General features: G+C 40.9%; 1 protein-coding gene and 1 long non-coding RNA gene across 6 annotated transcripts in view; one reads left to right on the forward strand and one right to left on the reverse strand.

Annotated features, from left to right (window-relative positions):
- LOC121704283 (dipeptidyl aminopeptidase-like protein 6) overlaps positions 1 to 24117 on the forward strand; it is a 118513-nt gene that overhangs the window by 70328 nt on the left and 24068 nt on the right. For all 5 annotated transcript variants that reach the window (XM_042084757.1, XM_042084758.1, XM_042084755.1 and 2 more), the window contains 6 exons: positions 15497 to 15611; positions 17726 to 17824; positions 21527 to 21621; positions 21789 to 21863; positions 21992 to 22044; positions 22708 to 22789. In XM_042084757.1, coding sequence (XP_041940691.1) covers positions 15497 to 15611; positions 17726 to 17824; positions 21527 to 21621; positions 21789 to 21863; positions 21992 to 22044; positions 22708 to 22789 — 519 coding nt within the window. The remainder of the gene's footprint in view (positions 1 to 15496; positions 15612 to 17725; positions 17825 to 21526; positions 21622 to 21788; positions 21864 to 21991; positions 22045 to 22707; positions 22790 to 24117) is intronic.
- Positions 14957 to 17966, reverse strand: LOC121704339. Its single transcript, XR_006030434.1, has 2 exons — positions 17720 to 17966; positions 14957 to 15618 (listed from the first exon to the last, which is right to left on the reverse strand). It is a non-coding gene; the product is annotated as an uncharacterized LOC121704339 (long non-coding RNA).

The following is a 24117-nucleotide window of genomic DNA, read 5'->3' on the forward strand; positions in this document are numbered from 1 at the left end:
ATTACTGTTTAAAGGTTACTGTTTGAGGTTAAAGTTACATTTTCACCAAGGGCCAAGTATCAAGTGGTTAGTTGACCCTTTTTATGTTCTTGTGTTGTCTGATCTGCACAAGGCATATTGGCGGTGGTTGTTCTTTGTTACAAAAGGCACTAATAGCCCATATTCACGTCCTTCACGGCTCCAGAGGCAAGGAATCCAAGTTTCCAAGGGAGGGCTTTCAGTTGAAACAGAAGCAGACAGATGCTCCTATCGGTCTGAACCCGATCCTTAGCTGGCATGCATTCTTAATTTAGCAGTTAATGCCCTTCATTTATTAATGGGCTGCTGACAGAAAAAAATACCCCAGATGCTGCGATGAATTTGTTTATAACAAAACATGGCAGTTCTTTTTTTTTTTTTTAATCGACTCGGTTGTCAGTCATCAGTCATACTTAAGCAGTATCTCCTTATATTTAGAAGTTAGTTGTAAAATATACAGCTCACCTTCCCATTCAGCCAAATCCCAAGAATACAATCGAGGCATCAGGTCACTTCTTTGCCTCCCCACTCCAAGTGTCACCCAAACAGAAACTGCTGAGAGGAAGGTTTCCTCTCCTCCCTCTCATCCCTCCTTTCCTCCGACCAACCCCAACCTTGTCACTGCTACCCTCTCTCTATCCTCTCTATCTTCCTCCCTCCCATCCACCCATTAGGACAATTTAAAAACGGTAGAGTACAGTAAGAATAAGTGCATCAGTGAGTGCTGTTTTTAAATAGTTTTTTTTTTTTTTTATTACTTTATTTAAATGTAGTGCTTTCATTTACAATCAAATCATTATGTCAGGTCTTCTACTGCACTACTATTTAACATTTTTATATTTTGTCCTTCAAAAAATAAACAATCACCAACAGAAACAAAACACAAAAAACATAACATTGACGGACAATCATTGACAGACATTACATTGACAGAAAAAAAAAAAAAAAAGGAGGAACATCACAACAACAAAAACAAACATCCCCAGCAAATGACAAAGACAAAGACATAAATACAAGACATAAGTAATTAAATAATAGACATAAGTGAATTGGCTTACCTGTGTTCATGTATGTATGTATGTATATAAGTGTATGAATGTGTGCATGAGTGTGCGCCTGTATGAGTGTCATTGTAGAGGCAGGTCTGTTATACACATATATTTTCAAAGTAGTTATTTATTTTGTTAAGTATAAGTTCTGGATAAGTTTTATTTGATATTTCTGAACGGTTTCTAGTTTTTAATATAATTTTCTCCATTTCCAAAACTTTTTCTATTGTATTGTACCATGTAAGTATTACAGGTTGTTTTGGTTGTTTCCATAGCCTTGTGAGTTGCTTAAGTGCCGTTAGTCTCAGGATATTAAAAAGTTTGCAGTACTTTGTTTTAATCTTAGATTTTATGCCAATGCCTAAAAAGTTTTCTAATGTGAGGGGTTCTTTTAAATCAAAGATGTGTGAAATAGCTCTTCCTACCTCTTCCCAAAAGGACCTTATTACCGGACATGAGAAAAAAATGTGAGTGTGATTTGCCTTACCTTCACCACATCCTCTCCAACATGCTGTTCCTAAAATTTGTTTTCCACATTGGTCAGGTGTAGTGAAGTACCTCTGGCTTATTTTCCATGCAAACTCTTTCCAGTGTTTTGACTGAGTTGTTTTAAAGTTTTCTTTTAAAGAGTCGCTCCAGGCCTCATCTGATATGTTTACAGATAGCTCTTTTCCCCATTTTTCTTTTGCTTTATATTCTACGTTTGTCATTTTTTGCAATATCTTATAAGCACTTGCGAGTCCATCACTACTTTTGTTTCTGGTTTCTAATAAAAAAGTTAATACCTCATTTCTGATTTCCTTTTCTGCATTTTGTTTAATATAACTTCTAACTTGTAAATATTTAAAGAAATGTTTTTGCTGTAAGCTAAATCTTGCCGATAGAGCTTCAAATGTGTCAACTGTATTTTTTTCAAAAAGCTGTGCAAATAATATTAGTCCTTTATTGGCCCATGATTCTAAAATGTTATCTGTTTTATGCGCTATGAAGTCTGGATCTTGTGTCATTTGTCTAAGTTGTATACTTTCAGTCTGAAATTTTAAACGTTTGCTCATTTGTTTCCAATTCCTTATGGTATTTCCAATGCAGAATGACTGTATGTATTGTTTTTGTGTCTCTTTTCCTAGAAAAGGCAGAGTTCCAATTACTCCATTTGTCAGCTCTTTCTCGATATGAATCCATCTTGTTTCAGTACTACTGCTCATCCATTTCATTATTGTTAACATTTGTGTCGCAAAAAAATAGTTTTGTATATGTGGAGTCCCTAAACCTCCTTTCTCTTTTGGCTGTGTTAATAGCTTAAAGTTGATTCTATGTTTTTTATCATTCCAAATGAAATTTGCAATCATCTTAGTCCATGTAGTGAAGAATGTTGGTGGGAGTGTGATTGGTAGTGCTTGAAATAAAAAAAGTAATTGTGGGAGTACCATCATCTTAATTGTCTCAACTCTACTGTATATTCCATCAGGAATTAATTTCCACCTATTTAGGTCTTGTCTTATCTTTAATTCCAAAGAAGCATAGTTGTTTTTATATAAATCATTCAAATCATTACTTATATAAATACCTAAATATTTTATGTTTTTTGTTTCCCATTTAATGTTATAGCTATCTTTTAACCATTGATTCATTTGCATTCCAATAGTTAAAGCTTCACATTTACTTTTATTTATTCTATATCCTGAGGTTTTACTATATTCTTCAATCACTCCCATCAAATGTTGTATTGAATTTTCTGGCAAGGTCAAGTAAAGTATTATGTCATCTGCGTAAAGTGCTAATTTATGTATTTCCTTCCCTATTGCTATCCCTGTAATGTTTTTATTTTGTCTTATGGCTATTGCAAGAACTTCAATGTAGATAGTAAAAAGGAGTGGAGAGAGAGGGTCTCCTTGTCTTGTACCTCTTTGAATTGGGAACCGTCTTGATAGTGTACCATTTGTTTTTACTAAAGAAACAGGGCTGGTGTACAGTACATTGCTTTTATCCATCGACAGAACTCATCATCTAATCCAAAGCTCCTCATTGCAGCAAACATAAAAGGCCAACTAACTAAATCAAAAGCTTTTTCAGCATCTAAAGTCATCAGAAGGAGTTCTTCATTCTCTTTTTGATTCGCATAATCAATTATGTTCAGTGTTCGTCTTACATTATCTGTCAGGAGGCGTCCTGGAATAAAACCGCACTGATCAGTATTTATTATGTCTGCAATAGTATGTTTTAACCTATTAGCTAAAATTGATGTAATTATTTTATGGTCTGTATTTAATAATGATATCGGCCTATATTTTTAAATAGTTGAGTGTCAGTTCAGTACCAGACGGCTGGTGAGTGCTAGGATCAGCAAGACTTGTTGTAAGTGGTGCTATGAGAGGAGATGTTCTCTAAAGAGATGGGTCTTCAGGAGTTTTTTGAAAATGGAGAGGGATGTCCCTGCCCTTGTAAGAAACTGGCAGTGTGTTCCACCAACGAGGAACACCAGATGAGAAAAGTTTGGATTGGCCTGAGCGTACCGGTGGTAGAGCTAGACGTCGTTCGTCTGAGAAGCGCAGCGGTAGCGTATGTCTGTATGAGGGCATTCAAGTAGGTGGGAGCAGAACTGGAGACTACTTTGTAGGCAAGCGTTAGAGCCTTGAATTTGATGCGAGCCGCCATAGGTAGCCAGTGTAGCTGGATGAGCAGCGGGGTAACATGTGCCCTTTTGGGTTGGTCGTAGATCAGGCGCGCCGCCGCATTCTGGATCATCTGAAGGGGTTTCACTGCGCAGGCTGGGAGACCTGTCAGGAGGGCGTTGCAGTAGTCAAGTCGTGAGATCACTATTGCCTGAACCAGAAGTTGGGTAGCATCTTGAGTCAAGTAAGTCCTGATTTTTCATATGTTGTAGAGTGCGAAACGGTATGACCGGGCGACTGAGGCAACATGATCTGAGAAGGTTAGTTGGTTGTCGAGAACAACTCCTAGATTTCTTGCAGTCCTGGTAGGTGAAACAGACAGGGAGTCAAATTTGATGTTGATGTCATGGTCTATGGTTGGTTTAGCTGGAAGGACCAGCAGTTCAGTCTTTGAGAGGTTCAGCTGGAGGTGGTGTGCCTTCATCAAGACTCATTCAAGCTCCCAGGTCCACCCATTGGTGGAAGTGCATGAGTTGTTGTGTTCTACTGTGGCATTTTCTTGTACATACGTTTGTTTTGCTCAAGTCCAAGTCCAATGAACATGCGGGGGGGGGGGGGGATTGGGTTCGGTCAGAGGTAGGCTATATTTCTGTATAACACAGAGCATTGTTAGGCGCTGACAATGACGACGGGTTTTGTGCTCACATCTTTCCGAATATAACGCCGCAAGTAGCCTAGTCCGTTCACTAGTGGATTTCATTGAAAGTGAAAGTAGACGGGTTGATCAGCTGCGTCCTGAAGAATGCTTGATTCAAGTTCAGTGTGTGTGGCGATTTCTCCGCAGAAGCCATGAAACGGTAAAGGTCAACAAATTGGTTAAAAAAGACATAATTTTTAGAGTTTTTTCTCGTTTTGGTTTTGCATCGGGTTCGTGTCCAGTTTGACCTGTCAGGATTTTCCGATAGGCTTAATGAATGATCAGAGGTGGAAAAAGTATGAAAATATTGTAGCTACTCAAGCTACAAAAGTAGTTCATTTAAAATGCACTTTAAGTAAAAGTTACTTAGTTACTTTTTTTTTGTGACTTTCTAATGAGGAGATACAGCACTCAAAAAATCTTCCATAGTAATGCATGGGGTTAGTTTGTAACGCAGTTGTCTACACTAGGGCTGTCAATCGATTAAAAAAAAAAATCTAATTAATTACATACTCTGTGATTAATTAATCTAAATTAATCGCATATATTTTTTGCTGTGAAAGTATTTTAAATATTTAAATTCAAATGAATCATTAAATAATCAGCATTAGTGACATCAAAGTTCAAAAACTCTTTTATTATTATTTTAATAATGGCCATAATAATCTATGATATGACCTAATATGCTGAGGAAATAAATTCAAAAGTGCTTCGGGAAGAAGTTGTTTTTCACATACAGTACAAGGTATTTCAGGTCACAGATATAACCTGTGGGAACACAATAAAAAGAAATGAACACTCTCCTCAATGTCAACACTATTTCTTTGAATTGATGTGCGACTTTAGAATTGATGAACTCCGGTGATATGCAAATTCCTTGCTGCAGACATTGCAGAGGACTTTATTTTAATCAACACTTCATTTTTATCAACACATCAGGCCGTTTTTTAAAAGTAAATGTTCCAATCAATGATCTAGGCAGCACATTTTCTTCTCTCTCCTTCATTTTACAGTCTAATGGTTACTGACTACAATGGCTCGGGGTCAAAAGTCATACGGAATCGATTAATCTGCGTTATTTTTTTTAATCAGTTATTTTTCTCAAACTAATTAATCGAAATGTATCAGTTATTTTGACAGCCCTAGTTCAGAAGGACTAAATTTTAGGCAAGAAACTTTTTGCAGTGAAGGGATATGGGCTTCTTTGTCTGGGGTGATATGGATGTGGGGTGCAGTGCATTTGCTGAAAGGCATACTGATGTGGGATCAAAGAAGATTGGACGGAACAGGCCTATTCATATATCCACTAGATATGTTTAGAGGCAAGGAAATATACTGTTCTGATGTATGCAACCTTTATTTTGATTATTTCGTTATCTCAGCTGCTACCAAACTGTCACGTTCAAATCATGGTAAGCCATGTGCTCCATCCTCCAAAAAAATACTTGAATAATTCACCTCAAGATGAGTGGATGAAGAGGAAGCCTTCAAAATAGAATCAAAAGGATTTATCTTCCCAGAGGAAGCTCAGGTCCTTATGGTTTCTCAGTGCTTCTATTGTCTCTTGATTTCCTTCCTCATCATCTCAAATCACAACAGCCTGTAAATATGCCCATCTTCCTCTGCCAGCGTTGTTTACTCTGATGTACTGGAGTGCTCACCTGAAAGGGAACAAGCAAGAACATCTTTTGTTGTCTGAGAGAAGAGGCAGTATGGTGTGCTTTTTTCAGAAATAATGGTAAACAATTGAAGTTAACTAATAGCAGTGTCATGCCAGGCAATGGTACACTAAAGTGTGTGTGTGAGTTTGTGTGTGCATGCGCGCGCGCGTGTGTGTGTGTGCGCGTGTGTGCGTGTGTGTGTGTGTGTGTGTGCGTGTGCGCGCGCGTGTGTGTGCGTGTGTGTGCAGGGTGGGGGTGGGGTGGTGTAAAGAGAATGCCGAGGGACATTGAGTGAAGACTACACAGCAGCTGGTAAGGGGCAGGTGCTTATTATACCTTCAGCCATGTTCCCTCCAGTTGCCACAGAAACTTAACAGAAACAACTGGCTCATTTGAGATCTAAAGCATTGTGTGGAGAGAGAATTTCATTATGATGTGCACAGGGAGGCCACATCCCCCAGGCACAGCAAACAGTTTTCAAAGAAAAACAAAAACAGCACTTGCATGATAAAACATAATGCCCTCTCAGGGAAATTTGTTTTTGGCATATTATAGCCCAATCATATGAGGTAGTATACTTTGTTGAATGTGAAATTTAATGCCCGGTACCTTTAAAGAAGTTCTACCATGGACTCCATGAAAAAAATGCCTTGGTTACCTTGTTTCAAGCTATTCTACCGTGGTATAGAAAGTAGGGTTGCCACATTTGATTTGCCCCCCCCCCCCCCCCCCCCCCCCCCCAACACACACACACACACACACACACACACACACACAAAAAGTTAAGATTTTGATTAATGTTAAATGCCTATAATTCATAGTTATACTAGGCCTATTACTGGTTTTAAATAATAAATTATTAACAAATGCTGCAAATGTTATACTGTTTAACTAAAAATGGTGCATTCATTGTCACTTTAAGGTTGCTGAGTCTAAATGTTTCTTATAATGCCCTTTCACCAGCTCGTTTAAGATATAAGGCTAGTCCATAAAACATTATCAATACTATGCATAATATTAACTTGTTAATATACCCATTACCAATTTTCACCCTGTCGGTGTTGTATACTGTGTATCTCTTTTTCTTCGCCGCTGGCCCTGACTTTGATTGAAGGCCTATATCCTCCTCCGTCTCGCCCCCCATTTTATCAAACTAAATCGAACGAAATTTCTTTTTTTTTTTACTAGGCTACCCTCTCCAATCTGTTGCCTACCCGCACGCACTCACTCTCTTGGACATGCTGCGCGTGGCCGGTAGTTGCTAGGTGATGCTGATGGTTAAGGTAAACTTTCGTTTCGCAGGTCTGCATTACAACCAATCAAATAAGCGCATGCCTGCCTCCGACAGTTGCATTACAACCAATCAAATAAGCGCATGCCTGCCTCCGACAGCTGCATTACAACCAATCAAATAAGCGCATGCCTGCCTCCGACAGCAGGATACAATCAAGATAACTTAAGAAAAATAGTAGGATTGCAGGAGCGGAACGTAGGTTTTATTGAAAGTGAAACTAGGGAATACTTAAAAAAATAGAAGTGCCTTTGCACCAAAAAACGGGACATTTGGTGATTTATCAATTTTCCAGGACAGACATTAAAATAGTGTGCACAGTTCTCATTAATATTCAACGAGCTCAGCTGCTTGACTCTGATTGGCTAACAGCTAGTCGGTTTCCTCCATAACATGACATCTTGGCGACAGCTGTTATTAACTAATTTTAGCTTCATGGCATGAACTTAGCTTGGCTAGCAAGTGCTAGCATTGTGCAAATGAACATAAAACCTGCTAGGCTAGCGAGTGGATTAAACCTGTAAACAAGGCTCTTCATAATGCTGAAGAATGCTCCAGTCACTTGAATGAGCCTTCCCAACGTCCGTGGTCTGATATTTCTCGATAACAGACTGCTGTCAAGGAAAATGGGTTTTGTGCTTCTAATTCACGTCTTTCATATCACTCTGCAAGTACTGGAACTTCATTCAAAAGTGAAAGCAGACGGTTGATCAGCTATGTTCTAAAGAATGTTTGATTCAAGTTCAGCATGTGTTGTTGCGAACTATATGTTTCTCAGCTATAGCCTAGGCTATGTAGGCTAAAGAGTCATATCATGGGGAGTTTATTGTTTCGTTTTGGCAAGTAGCCATGTAATAAGCGGGATAATGTATACTGTAGAACGCCGGTCATTATCGGGAAATAGGTCCCTTCAGGGCGGAACAAGACCCCTCCGCTGTAACATAGCACTTCCTTGAGTTGACAGTAGTGTTTTACTTACGGGCTGGGTACTGGTAGTAGACTGCCACGATAGCTACTGCTCCAGGCTTCAACAGCAACCTTTTTGTGAAGCCTCTGCTGAACTCACCAAAGTTGTTGAAGTCACTCTCTTCAAAATGTGATCAACAGAGAACTAATTTCGAATTATAGTGTTGCGGCATTGTTCCAAAAAATAAACTGAAGCCATTTGATCCTCAACTCTGGGTTCTTGGGCAACATGTGCATAGCGCACAAGCCCATTGACGTTCAGCCATCCTTGCATACGAAAACTGTCACTTAGATCAATTCTGTGGGTGCGGTCTCAACTGGACGAGCTCATGAATAGTAATGAGCTCAGTCAATACCACGTCAGACTGACCAGTTTATTTAATTGGCCTGATTTCTCCACTTATTTATTTTCAATGGCTAGAGCTGACAGAGGAGGTAACAGTTCATTTTTACAATCACAACATTACACAAACACATATGGACCTAACATATTTAAAAAAATGCAAGTAAAAAACGGTTTTGTGTGGCAGGGCACCTTTAAGTCAGTAGCTTAGTTATCTAGTTAGATCAAATGTTAGATATGTACATAGATTGGAGTAAACTAGTTTTGTTTGGTTTGTTTTGAATATTTGTTCTGTGCATCTGCAGCATCATCTTATGTTAAAAAGGGCCTCATGCTTGTGTGTCTGGGATCCCGATTTCTCTGTGAAATTCTTTGTCAGCATTTCTACAATTTAACAATTCAAACAGTTTACCCATATGAACATATTTGTTGTCTGCTCTGCCAACATATCAAACTACAGGGGGCTTGTGTGGCTATTCACGAGCTGCTTTGAGACTGGAGTCTTTTCTATGTGGCTGGCAAGGCATATGTTCCCCATTTCAGCCTAAACTACTTACTTGGCAGCATGTCATATGGCATATGATCCTCTCCCTGAAATATATTTAATTCCCCAAACACCATTTTTTTGTGTGTGTTGCTTTCAGTGTTAATTTAACGTGGCTGATGTTATGCACAGGATGGGTGAAGTTCTTCACGAACAGGAAAAACATGAGTACTCATCCAAGCGTGGATGATGAGCTGTAGAAAAGCCTGTTACTCTGAAGGCTGTTCTCAGCTCATGATTATGGATTTCATAGCTGTTTTGGTGGAAATGGAGTTAAATGAAGCGTTGATTCATTCAAACATCATAGAGGTGAAGGAAAAACATCACATCAAAATGGCCTGCGTGCTACAGTGCATTTCAAAATCCACTACAGAACTTTAAGACATTTAAGGGGGGGCAGCCGTGGCTTACTGGTTAGTGGTTCGAACCCCGACCAGTAGGAACGACTGAAGTGTCCTTGATCAAGGCACCTAACCCCTCACTGCTCCCCACGCGCCACTGTAGCAGGCAGCTCACTGCGTCGGAATTAGTGTGTGTTAACTGTGTGCTGAGTGTGTTTCACTAATTGACGGATTGGGATAAATGCAGAGACCAAATTTCCCTCACGGGATCAAAAGAGTATATATACTTATATACTTAAATATGACATAACATTAATCAGTGTTGTAGTCGAGTCCAAGTCCAAATTTCGACTTTCTGGCCATGATAATAGAGACAATGTATTTTGAGCTATACAGCTAAACTTGTAATGACAACATAACAGCGTGGAGGATAGCAGTGTGATCTCTGCTGAAGCCTATGCTGAATTCCATTAATGAGCCCATCACGTACAGAGGACCTAATGATCCTATTTAATGGCACGATTAAAGTTGTTAGGCCCCTCCATCACTGTCTCGAATGCGGACATAAACCTCTTTTCTGAAGTCACCTTGAAGTGGATAAACAGGCATCGAATATAAGCCAGTGCATTTCAAAACAGAACGGATGTATAGCTGTTGATGACAAGCTTAAATAAAGAAATCAAATACTTTCTAGACTTTTTTCCATTTGAATCAATGTTTCTCTTTTCTTGTTTTATTATTTTCTCTCCATCCACAAGCTAACATCCGCAGACACCTCAGACAACAAGCCTTGTTTATTACAGCTCGTTGATGCACACACATCCACGCATGTTGCAAGTTCCGCAACAATTGAAGGTTCTAAAATTCTATGTTGAATTCAATGAACCCAGATATTCTTTAGAATGTTCATTTCTCAACATTCCCGTCACACCGGTGTGACGGTACTCCTTTAAGGGTTAAGATGGCCGCGGAGAGACTATTTTTTACAGTCTATGGGAGAGACGCATCGAAATGCCACTCTGCACACTGAAAGCTCCGAAGCCTGTCGATAACTGCAGTGCCAATTAAGTGTGGTCTGTATCCAACCTTGCATACGAGCCTCACAGGGGTAAGCAGACTGATCAGACTCCAGGCCTCCCCTGTGTCCAGCCCTCGTGGTGGTCGTCTAAGGTGAACTGGCATTATCCTGCTTCATGATGTCTGCCTCCCCAGCACCCAGTGCAAGCTGTGCTCAAAGAATCGGGTTGGCCAGCCAATTAAAACAGGCACAGTGTGTGTGTGTGTGTGTGCACTGGAGACCAGACAGAAAATAAATAGGCTGAAATAACTGTGATATTTATGGGTTATGTGTTTTTTAAAGCATTAGTCAAGGTCTATGAATGACTGGTTTATGTGTGACCAGGATAGGAGAACCATTGATGTCTGCATCCCCTCCCAGGGCACTTTGTAAGCACTAGTTATTGTTTGGTAATGATAGTGTCCTTGTGCTTGCATGCATTTAGAAATGTAATACTCTGCTTCTGGAAAGCACAGAACACTGTCAGGGTCGCTGTCACAGGAGGTGGGCACTGCACTGCCAGGGGACATGCATTGTTGTGTTCAATGACAGAACACAAGTTTAGATAATGCTATGATGACAGAACTCAAGTTTAGATAATGCTATGATGTGTGGAGATCGGGAGACCTGAGATTGATGACGGGCTGGTTCGGTGTTTAGGATGATTGGTCCATGTCTGTCCAGTGCCATCTGGTCAAAATAGCGTGAATGAAAGCCTAAAGTAGGCTACAGTATGTCCCTCACTTCTTTTCGACACTGCTGGTTTTACTCTACAGGACTCTTTTGTGGTATGTTTCCTGTTTTCTTTTGGTTTTATACTTGTGATTATACTTTGAGGTATAGTCTTGTTTGTGATATTACACAGTAATCAACAGTTTGACAACAAATGTTGGAAATGAGCATGTCTACTGCTGTGCTCGGAGTGAAAAGGGTGCGACAAGCGTGTTTGTGTTCCTCTGTCACAGACATTCTACCAGCCCCCTTTTCTGACAAGCGTGAGGAAATCAGACTGCAGACTACTCACTTTATCATCGTTAAATCCCACTTGACTTCTCCCGGGCTTCTCTGGCTTCGAGCTGATTTTGCCCTAAAATAGCAAAGAGCACAGTTCTGTGCCTCCTACTAGATGAGCAGGTCCCAGGGGCTGACCCCCCCCCCCCCCCCTCCAGTAGCCTTTCTCTGCCCCCCATTAGCTTGCCCTCTAAGACATTGCATGTCTCGTTGACAAGATGGTGTTTAAATGGGACATTCAATCTTCTCCTGCAAAGAACCTGTTGATCTGAAGCTTGTTATGCATGCTTAGTGTGCGTGTTTCCATCTGTGTGATTAGAGAGTTATGTCTTATCCTCTCTCTCCTAGATTAAATATTTAGATAGATAGATAGATAGATAGATAGATCGATAGATAGATAGATAGATAGATAGATTACTTTATTCATCCCCAGAGGGAAATTATGGTGTTACAGCAGCAATAAATAATATAAACATATATCACACATAAACATACATACAAGTTAAAAAATAAATACAATTGGATATAGTCTCTGTTAAAGAGGTTGTAAACTGCATTGTCTCTCGGCATAAGATTTTCTCTCACGGCACAAAGGGGAGTTGTTGTAAATAGTTATGGCAGTGGGCAGGAATGATTTTCTATAATGGTCCTTGTTACAGCAAAGTTGGAGCAACCTCCAGCTGAAAACACTCTGTTGTTTGACCAGTAGTTTGTTCAGTGGATGTGAGGTGTTGTCCATAATGTTAAGGAGCTTTTGCAACATCCTTCTCTCAACAACTAACTCTAGGGGTTCAAGTGTACTTCCAATTACAGAGCCAGCTCTTTTAATCAACTTGTTGAGTTTTTTGGTGTCATTTGCCCTGATACTGGTACCCCAGCAGATGGCTGCAAAGAAAATGGTACCTTATCTTCCTCAAGAAGTATACTGTAGTCTGCTCTGTCCCTTCCTATAAACAGCCTCAGTGTTGTGCACTTCCAGTCCAGTTTGTTATCCAGATGTACTCCCAGATATTTGTAGTTTTCCACTACCTCCACCTCTTCCCCCATGATGGAGACCGTGTTCAACTTTGTCCTAGCCCTCCTAAAGTCCACTACCATCTCTTTGGTCTTGGCCACATTTAAGAGTACGTGGTTGTTTCCACACCACGCTACAAAGCTGTTCACCAGTTATCTATACTCAGTATCCTCCCCATCCTTCACACACCCTACAACTGCAGAGTCATCAGAGTATTTCTGCAGATGACAGGTTGCAGAGTTGTACTGAAAGTCCGAGGTGTATAATGTGAAGAGGAAAGGAGAGAGTACAGTCCCCTGCGGTGCTCCTGTGCTGCTAACCACCTTCTCGGACACACATCCTCCCATCCGTACAAACTGTGGTCTTTCCGTCAGGTAATCAACAATCCATGATGTTATGGATGTCTCCACCTGCATCCTTTGTAGCTTCTCTCTTAGCAAAACAGGTTATATGGTGTTTTGCTAACAGGTTATATGGTGTTGAAGGCACTGGAGAAGTTGAAGAACATTATTCTCACCGCACTACCAGCTTCATCCAGGTGGTTGTGGGCTCGCTGAAGCAGATGGATGATGGCATCTTCAACACCAACCTCAAGTTGGTAGGCAAATTGCAGTGGATCCATTGAGGTGGTCACCTGAGGTCTGAGGTGTGCCAACACCAATCTCTCCAGCACTTTCATGCAGTGTGATGTTAATGCCACTGGTCTGTAATCATTGAGGACTGATGGAGAAGACTTCTTGGGTACTGGAACAAGGCATGATGTTTTCCACAGCACTGTAACCTTCCTCTGACACAGGCTGGTGTTGAATAGGCACTGTAGAATCTCACATAGCTGTTCTGCACAGGTCTTCAGGACCCTGGGGCTTATGCCATCTGGGCCTGCAGCTTTGTTCTGACACAGACTCTCCAGCTGCCTCTTTACCTGGCTCCTGGAAACATACAGGCTGATGGGGGAGGTAGGGGAGGGCCCTGTATTTCCTGATGCAGGGGAGGTTGCTAATGGCGCTGTGTTGCAGTCCATGGTGGTGATCGAGAGGGTCGAGGAGGTGTGAGGATGTAGCTGAAGGGGTGGTGGAGTTGAGTGGGAGGGGGAAGCAGGGGGTCCTGTGCTGAACCTGTTAAAAAACACATTCAGCTCGTTGGCTCTGTTCAGGTTTCCCTCAGCCTAGGCCCCTTTCGCTTTGAACCCAGTGATGGTCTTCATTCCCAACCACACATCCTCCATGTTGTTCTGCTGGAGTTTATTCTCCAGCTTCCTCCTATATGCCTCTTTGCTCTCCCTTAGCTTTATTTTAATTAATGGTACTTTTAATTAATGGTACTTTTATTTAATCTGGAATGCACTTGAGTTGTCTTGCCTCTTTTGTGTTTGTTTTGTGATTGTGATGTGTAACTATTTGTTCTGCTATCTTGGCCAGGTCTCTCTTGAAAAAGAGATTTTATATCTCAATGAGACTAACCTGGTTAAATAAAGGTTATAATAATAATAATTTTCAGTTCCTTCTGCACACTCCTCAGTAGCTCTCTGTTCCCATCCCTAAAGGCCCTCTTCTTTCTGTTAAGCACCTCCTTTAGGTCCCTGGTTATCCATGGCTTGTTGTTAGGGAAGCACTGCACTGTCCTGGTAGGCACAATGTTATCCACACAGAAATTGATGTACACAGTTATGCAATCAGTCATGGAATTGATGTCATCACCATGGGGCTCACAGAGTACATCCCAATCTGTAGCCTCAAAACACCCTTGAAGTGTTTCAGTTACTTCCTCTCCACTCCCTAACAGTCCGTGTGATCACAGGCTGTTCCTTAACAACAGGTGTATATGTTGGGACAGAGGCCGAAAGAAAAACGTTTACCCAGCCAGTATTGTTTTTTGTTTTTAGACTTTTTTGCAGTCTTCTCAGAGAGGAAAAATGCATAACTTCTCAGTAAGCTTGTATGGTGAGAATAATGTTCCCATGTTTGTGACATTTCTGTTTCACTTATACTGAGTATACCGGGGCAATGTTGCATTATGTTGCCTCCGCCTGAACAACCTGGCAAAGTGGTTTTATCAGGGTTGATGTTTCATCTCCAGAAGCACCAATATCTCCTCGTGGGCTACCTGGAGGTGCAAATAGCAGTCCCTAAAAGGGGTGCTTCTTGTTCCATGGAAAATATGCTGTCTTGTTTATCAGTCCTCCTATTAACATGTCTGTTTATAGAAAGTACAGAGGCATTTGTGTCTTGTGCTATTAGAGCTACAGAGGTTATGGTCATAACAGCATATGGTTGAACCTAGTCTTACAGATACCCATAATCATATGGGAGAAGGGTACTGGTAAATATTCAATTTAATTACACACAAAAAAATGAATTAATGTTTTTTTTATTGTGATTGCATTGAGTCATCAGAATATTAGAGTAGGTGATTGTTCATAAGAGTCTCATGAATAATCCCTCATTGTTCATAAGAGATTTGTTACCAAAAAATCTAACATTCTCTAAAGCATCCTGCTGTAAGAACAGTTAGATAAAACCATTCTTGTGTATGAATGCTTGGTGTTGACAGTTTAATTTGTGCCGCATGGAGGTGTGAACTACAATGTGCACCACAGCATGCCATCAGGCTAGATCCACTCAGCTGAGCAATCAGTTTGTAATATTTCATGGCCTGTAAAACTGTGAATGTGCCATGTCTGTCAAATCACAATCAGCTTCCAGGTACAGAAATGATGCAGAATGTAGCCATGTATCAGACTGGTACGAACCTCAGTAAATTCTGCACATTGGATGTCCTCAGTTTCCCCAAAACAAAGATGTGGTGTTTTATACAGTACATGACACATGATTTTATGGCCAAAACCAGGGCACGCTGATGACAGTCTGTTGTGTGTTTTGTGTGTTTGTCAGGAGCTGGTGGGGAGCAATGCGCCTCAGAGGAACTGGAAGGGGATCGCCATCGCCTTGCTGGTCATCCTCTTCATCTGTTCGCTCATCGTCACCTCGGTCATCCTGCTGACCCCGAGTAGGGCCTATACACACACACACACACACGCACATGCACACACACACACACACACACACACACACACACACACACACACACACACACACACAAACACACACACACACGTGAGCACAGTGAGCACAGTGCAACTTCAGGTAGCGACACTGAAGTTGCACTGTGCTCATTACATTAGCCCACAATGCCCACAGATTATGAGAGTGACATTTCAAGTGTTTGTGTCAGGGACGGGAGCGTCAGGGAAGGATGAGGCCAAAATGAGGGAAGAACAACATGTATAGACAGGGCAGATTCCCTTGCCACATGTTAGTCTATTATCTGTGATGCCACACTACTAGACAGGGCAAAACCCAGCACGATCTGATTAAGGTCACTACCAAACTTTTCTCAATTGATTCTATAGTACTTTTTCGCGTAGAATATATTTAATACAGTTTGAATATTATTTGGACCTAAAGCCATTAACTTATCTATTTACAGCCATATTATCAGTACATTTCTTTATTATACATTCATATTTGTTAATGTATTCAAATATGCAAATTATCTCATTAACTATGCGTGATATAAAAATGTCCCAAGCAGAAATGGATTTTACGCGAAAAAGTACTATAGAATCAATTGAGAAATGTTTGGTAGTGACCTTAATCAGATCGTTCTGGGTTTTGCCCTGTCTAGTAGTGTGGCATCACAGATAATAGACTAACATGTGGCAAGAGAATCTAGGCCTTTGGTCACAGATACAGATATGAAGCGTACAAACACACAGGAAGGGACACAGTACAGGAGCCTTAGCTCAGAGCGCTAGATTGGAACATGTGGGCATGATATATCAGTATAGAGAGAGCACACAATTAAAAACACAAGCATGCACACACAGACATGCTTACACATTCACTCAGCAGTGTTTTTGTGAGTTAAGGAAAAATACTAGCAGAAATCCTGTCTCTCACTCTGTCTTTCTCACACACACACACACACACACACACACACACACACACACACACACACACACATCCAGTTTTGAGCCAATGGTATTGCAGAGAGGATGATGGGTTATTATCCAGGTTCTTCTGAGGGGCTAATATGACTTTAATGTAGATAATGACGGTGCGGTTTCATTTAGTGTACATTATGAAACCACAGCTGATCTGGTCATTCTTTAAACTGGCACTACATCAGAAATGCCTCTGCAGTCTGTTTGAGTGTTTTTCTCTCTTGTTCATTTGCCAGGTTTTCCCAATTAGCTGCTTAGATATGAAATTGTAAAGCAATCATGATTTCACTTTTCTCTATGTGATTTATGCAGATCTCAGCCCACTCGCCCTGTAATGAAGTAGCTCCAAAACTCCATTTGGAACGCAGCAGGTTTTTTATAGAATTAGACTGATGCAGAGCCCACTGTCTTCAACTTGTAATTCATTTTTTTGACCTGGCTCTGTAGGGCTGAATTCTCTCTTTCTCTCTCTCTCTTGATCGCTGTCATGGGCTTGCCAGACCTAGTGCCCCTTGGCAGTGTCAGCCAATTGCACTGGGCTGGGTTGGGAGCTTGAGGCCTTAAACCCTGTAAAAGTCCTTGCTGATTTGGATCGATGCAGGCAGATCGATAGTCAGCCTAGAGAGGAGTGAGCCTCACATGGTGCCTATCCTCTTTTCCTTTTGAACTGGTATTTGCAGTCATTTTCTATCACAGACAAAAGAGAGATGGTGGCGTATTTGTGCATGTATTGTATGTGTGTGTGTGTCCGTGTCTGTGTCCGTCTGTCTGTCTGTCTGTCTTCTTCGAAATTCCATTACTGCACCATGTGACATGCTGCCCTTGCATAGAAGTCTGAAGATGTTTGATGTGTGATTTATTTTATGCATTTTACGCTTCTTAAGTCAGGAGTTATTTTTTTAAGATTAAGACATTTAGTGAGTTATTTCAGTTTTCATAACGTAGGTGGGGAGACCTGCTGTCTGCAGATATAGTGCTATACAGTACTAATGATGTTTCTTTGACCCAAGAATCCAATACAATCCATATTATTATTATCTGCTTTGTCATTAAGCCATATGAGCTTAGAAAGTCAGGCTGACCCAGCACTGTTAATGTACTTCCTTCTCACCTGTAGATGTGGATGACAGCCTGGCGCTGAAGAAGAAGATAACCGTGGACCACGTCTTCAGCAAAGACCTTGAAATCCACGATTCCGAGGCCACGTGGCTTACCGGTGAGTGCCTGTGGATTAGGCGACCTTTCCTTCCTCGTCTCCTCCTTAAGCGGAGCGCAGTCTTCCTGAGTGCTCAACCCTCCACTTATCAGCCCGCACTCGTCTGAGGAGAGATTGTGCCATTTGACACCATTAAAATTCTCATCGCCGATCTCAGGCAGGCATTTCTGAAGCACCTCGAGCATAAATCCTCCTTTAAATGTGGCTTTAAGAAGCAGAAGCTCCATGCAGAGACTCTCTTTTCTATATCTTTTATTTTCGTCGCTCTCCTTTTCACTCTTGCAATCAAAAACTAGAACAAACTGTACAGTCTCTGTGTGCTCACTTCTAGTATTCTGTTTGTGAATATTTGCTAATTTATTGACACGCACAGTGCAATGTAGCAGGAGTCAGTTATTGGTAGCATTTTATTTAACATCTAGAGAAGCATAGAGATTGACTATTGACATAGAATGGTAAATCGTTTTTACTTTAGCTTTGTTGAATAAGGCTAGTTTGGTGCATAACAAAGCTATGAACCGGAAACATGGTTCTTTAATCCTTCATATGCATATGCAATGCAAATCAGACTTTGAAATGACCACTAAAAAACAGGTGAACCTGAACAAACACTAACTATGACGCAAACCATCCCTGTCATCACTGCCCTCCTCCAAATGAAACGTTACCACTTTGTGTTGGAGATTTAGGTGGAAGTCGCTGGGGGCTATTATGTACAAGGCAGCCAATCAAGTCTCATGGAAACAGTGTCACTTTAAAGAAATTCATGCACTAAGAACTTCTTCGTCTGAACACTCACCCACCATGCTTGTGTGTGACATGGTGTTACGTGACATTAAATGAGCTTAATGTTTTGCTCACTTCATTAGATTAGCGTTAGTTGGTATGCATTGGTATTAATGCATTACATAGTATAAAAGATAGTTTTGTTACAAATATGGCTATGGGCAATTCCATGAAAAATTACATTTGTAACATCCATAACGCCAATAAAATATGATGGTATGGTATGATGTGAATGATTACATGAAATTTGAGCATTTGCTATTTTTGGCTGAAGAATGTACATGAGAAAAAATGCACAAAAAAGGAATGTTATCATTCACATCATACAAATGGCAAGGCATTTCACTGGCGTTATGGATGTGACAAAAAGTCAATTTTCCGTGGAATTGCCCCTATGCAGAAAAGAGCTCAACCCCTGTTGTTAATTTTCTGTTGAGGGCCTGTGCTCTAGAGGGGCCGTGACTGTCCTAGTCCCCTGACTTAAAGCTGATTGAAAATAAATTAAACACACAGATGGGGACCTTCAACCCTGGAGTGGGTGGTTCTGTTCCGAGAGAAACTCTCTGATGTCTTTGTCTTCTCTAATTGTACAACAACAGAACAGGAGACAGCTCTTGCGAGTGTTGTTGGAATGAGAAAGGGGGGTTACTCACTACTATGCAAGAGCACCTAATGATTGACACTAGTAGACTAGTTATCTATAACTTATAAGCCAAGTCATTTACAAATCATGGAAATTGGCAGGTCATGTATTTTGTTAGAGATCATGTAAATATCAATTACATTAAATTAATTTCATATACCTTGAGGGTTATTTCTATTACAACAAATAAAAACAAAACACTGTCATTGCTCCACCAAAATGATGCCTGAGAAAATATAATTATGTGCAAGTTAATAAGCTGCTTAAAAAGTCAGAGGAAATGTCTGGCACCAGTCAAGTTTGTGCAGGCCAAAGGACAATCTCCAAAGCAGATGGGTCAAGATAATTAACCGCAAGAGCTTCCTGCCTCTAAACATACCCAGCAGTGCCTCACAAGAGCTGGGCAAGGCCTCATGTAACCCCCATTAGCATGTGCCATTAGCATTGGCTGTTTCCAGATTAGCATGCCCATGTCTCAGAAAGTCATTAGCAAATGTAGTGAGTTTGTCAATGTGCTCTATTAATACTTTTTGTGTGGTCTGTATACCAAGTGTGCCTGGGTCTACTGAAAGGTAGACCAGTTTTACATGTATGATTGCATTAACCATGTCCAAATGGCAAAAACAGACCTTGCATATTGGTCTTGCGGTGGATATTATTCTGCACCCTACTGGTGATTTGTCATTTCTGGTCCCCCTCTTGGTCCACCATCATCTTTACTTTCAGTAGCTGTGCATTTAAAAAAAAAAATCAACATTAAACAATTTCTTAATCACAAAAGCCTCAGTCAATTTAAGATGTCAGCCAAACAGATGTTGTCCAGACTAGAAGGTTAGTAATAAGGTGAAAAAAATACTTGGTCAAACTAAATATTGGTGAAAACAAATAAAGAGTAAATTAACAAAGAAAAAGTGTATTAAAAATGTCGGTAACACAAAAGACGATGAGAGTAGAGACCAGAAGAGCATTAGATCTACCTCCAGTGCGATGACAGTAGTCCACTGGCTCTTTGCTTTGTGTGTATTGGATTATGGAGTTGGTGATTATAATGGACTGCCACCGTAAATAACTGTGCTGTATGTCCATTATTATATCATTAGGTCGGTGGGTGATTTGCTGAAATGTGAGTTGCGCTAGGAATTGTTAATTTGGCGTGGGGGTTATTGCATACTGCATACTAGAACAGAGTGCAGGACCTGACAGAGGTGCCATTTCAACTGTGTATGAAGAACACTGTCACTGTCACTGCTTGTGAACAATAGCAACAAATGCATTTAAAAAAAGACATTTAGAAACAGAAAGAGTCTCATTAGAAAAAGACTGTAAGAAAAATCACCCACCTCATATCCATGCATTGATTTTTTTTCATTGTGTAACCCAATTTAAAAGTGTGGCCCAGCTATGCTGATTCTAAAATTCTCTTGTGGATGCCAGGCGCCGTGGCGATTTAAGGCGAAGTGGGCCCCTGGGACACAGCCCCATTCCTCTCGCCCACTCCCTCCCACAGCGCGGCCTTGATCACCCATTTAAAGCCGCGTCCCTCATCTTGACTATTCTCCGTGGTGCCATCTCTTCCCCGTGTGTCGGACGCCCAGGCAGGGGCATCTCCCAGCCCACATGAATAAGAGTAGCAGCTGCATTTGTGTGTTTAAACAGGCGCTGTGGTCCTGAAATGGATGAATATTCAGTTGTGCATATTATTAAAAGACAGACAACTCATTGCACGCTCTGGCAAAGTGCCCTTGGCAAGTTGTTCCAAACAATGCAACTAACTGAAATGCTTCCTGGAACACAGTGGAAGATTTCTAAAGGAGGCACTGCATAGTGTACTCTGGGTACTGTACGCTTGCCATAGTGAATATCAAATGACTGACCCACAAGGCCACAGAAACAGTTGCTTTTAGAACAGTGAATGGTTGTCAATTGCATTCTGATAGAGAAACCAGTATGGAGTCTTTTTTGTGTTTATGAAAATGACAGAAGTCCGTTAAAGCCTACTGCTCATTAAAGTCTATTGTTCACATTCATTGTAAACGTTATAAATGTGTTTAATTGAACACCAAAGACTTTCTTTTCTTTTTTCTTTACAAAGTTTTGACAAACAATATGCTGGTCTTGCTCTCAAGGAGAAAAGTATTGCTATTCTTCCTGGCTGAAGAAGACCAAACGTAGAATGAAATTCAAATGTTGGCAAAAGCCCTGAGACGGATGTTGAAGTTTATGCTAAAATGATGAATGAGTCATTCATCACCTGGCTACTGTTTCTGTCGCAGACAATGAGGTGCTGTACCGCACGCGATCTGGGGACCTGGTCAAACTCAACGTGGAGACCAACAGGACAGATGTGTTGGTGGAGAGCAGCATGTTTGTGAGTTACCGTGACACTGTGTCTGTTGCTCTGGGCTGTGGGTCTGTTTCTGCTGTTGTGACCATGTTCAGACAATTTACAGTCAAACCACAGATTACTATGTGAAAATAACTTGAAATTTGAAATGATAAAACTATGACATTTGTGGGTTTTTTTTCGCTTTGTAGAAGAGACATTCAGCAAGCCAGTACCAGGTGTCCCCTGACCTGACATATGTGTTGTTGGCCTTAAACATTGAGCCTGTGAGTTTCTTTCTTTATTTCATACTATTTTTACTACTTTATGTTTTATATTTTCTAGTAGATACTTAAAGGTGTGCAATAGTAGTGCACTGTTACATAGTGCAATGTTCTCCTCTGTATCTTTTCAGATCTATCGGCACTCCCACAAGGCTGACTACATCATCTGTAGCCTGTCAACCCCGTAAGTAGCCAGCTACAACCCAGTAGTGTTCGATACAGACTTCCAGTGGGTCTTATTCCACCATGTATTTGTTGATTAGTACTGCCTACAGACTTCCAGTGGGTCTTATTCCACCATGTATTTGTTGATTAGTAATGCCTACAGACTTCTAGTGGGTCTTATTCCACCATGTATTTGTTGATTAGTAATGCCTGTATGTGCTATGTCTTGCTTAGTCAACATGTTTTGAGGATATGTTTTTTGTCTTTTATCAGTAAATTTCATTACTAAAAACATGACAATTGATAGTCCTCCTTTCCTGTAATAGTCACTGCACTCCTTTACTCTAAAAGCAATGACAATTTTACTTACACTGCCCCCTGGTGGAATTTAAAATAGCCTGTCCACAAACCATCAAGTCTACAATCAATGTCCCTGAAGAGCCTTATATTGAATAGAATAGTTTGCCTCAAAGGCTTCCACTGTGTTTTTGGACTTTCATTTAAATGGACGATATTATATAGATATTTAAATTGTTTTGATGCCTCAATGCCTTTATGCCACCAAATGTCTTAAAAAGCAGATTTATTCCATTTCACACAGAGCCTTCCTCATACGTGTTCATAAAGAATGAATGAGAATGAGACGGAGGAGGAAAGACTGATTTGTTTTGTGCTCCTCCAGAGACGTCCATCCCCTGAACCCATCAGAAGTGCACAACAGCAAACTGCAGTATGCAGGGTGGGGTCCCAAGGACCAGCAGCTGGTGAGTCCCCCAGTTTCAGCACAAACTAAACCACCTTTAACACACTTTAACACACTTTTAAACACCTTTTAAACCTTTAAACTACTCGCCCACAGAGAAGGAGCCAAACCACCTTTAACACACTTTTAACCCTTAAAGATGTAGGTTTTTGAACGTTCTAAGTTCTGCAACAATTGAAGGTTCTAAAATTCTATGTTGAATTCAATGAACCCAGATATTCTTTAGAATGTTCATTTCTCAACATTCCCGTCACACCGGTGTGACGGTACTCCTTTAAGGGTTAAACACCTTTTAAAGGTGCGATTTGTAGGATTATTACCGAACGTTCTGTTGGCCAAAATCAAAACACTGGTGAACGTTCTCAAGACTACCAGACGTGAGCCTCTTCTGGGTTGCCAGATGTAATGAAGACTTAGCTAACGTTAGTTGACCTGCAGCTGCTTTAACGTTTCTCCAACCATGACCCAGCTACACATTACGGAAACAGTGAAAACAAAAAATACCTCTCTAACCAACGTAACATATGTAGCTGAAGTTAGCGATGCAGATGAAGTTTAGCCTAGGCTACCTGTTGTGGAGAAATATGGCCAGCTCTGCGTCAGACTTGATATTCTTCGTTTGACGAAGACGTCACCATCTCAGGAAGCTCCTCCGATGTCCACTTAATTTGTTTCTTGTTTTAATTTTGGAAATTTGCCTGCCTCTTGTAGGCGTTCATGACTACAACTGACAGCTGTTGACAGTTGGCCTTTGCTAAGTTGGCAACCCAAATAGGAGGACGTGCTAGCCCATTATTAATACGCTATTCTAGAATTAATCGTTCAAAACAAAAAAAAAATTCCAAGAGATTCCGCCCCGTAACTGATTTTTTTTCATGGGTTTTACGGGGTTTCACGGGTTAGAGTAATGTTGTCAAATAAGCCATTACTTCAATTCATCGTGTTTCCTCACTCTCTGACAACATATGGTGATCATTTTTGGAATGGTTACAGTTTATTTTCCATTATTTCCTACATACTGGACCTTTAAACCTTTAAACTACTCGCCCACAGAGAAGGAGCCATAACCCCTTTCTGGCTAAGTCCCACCTTACAAATGAGGGCATGGATGCAGAGTGGGCAGTTCCCCATGTATCAGTTTGTCAGCGAATCAGTGAGCTATGTTGGAGTGTCATGTGGGACGTGAGCTGTAGCAGTGCCACGGTCAGGGCAACTTCAGGGCCAGGAGTGCTCAAGTGACCAGGCCTCGGCAACACCTGTCAGTGTACCCCTCTTCACCGTGGGCCACGGTGCCAAGGCAACCCACGCCGCGGCAGATGGTTCTGTGCC

Source organism: Alosa sapidissima, chromosome 1 (genome assembly GCF_018492685.1).
Source record: "Alosa sapidissima isolate fAloSap1 chromosome 1, fAloSap1.pri, whole genome shotgun sequence".
Classification (NCBI taxonomy): domain Eukaryota; kingdom Metazoa; phylum Chordata; class Actinopteri; order Clupeiformes; family Clupeidae; genus Alosa; species Alosa sapidissima.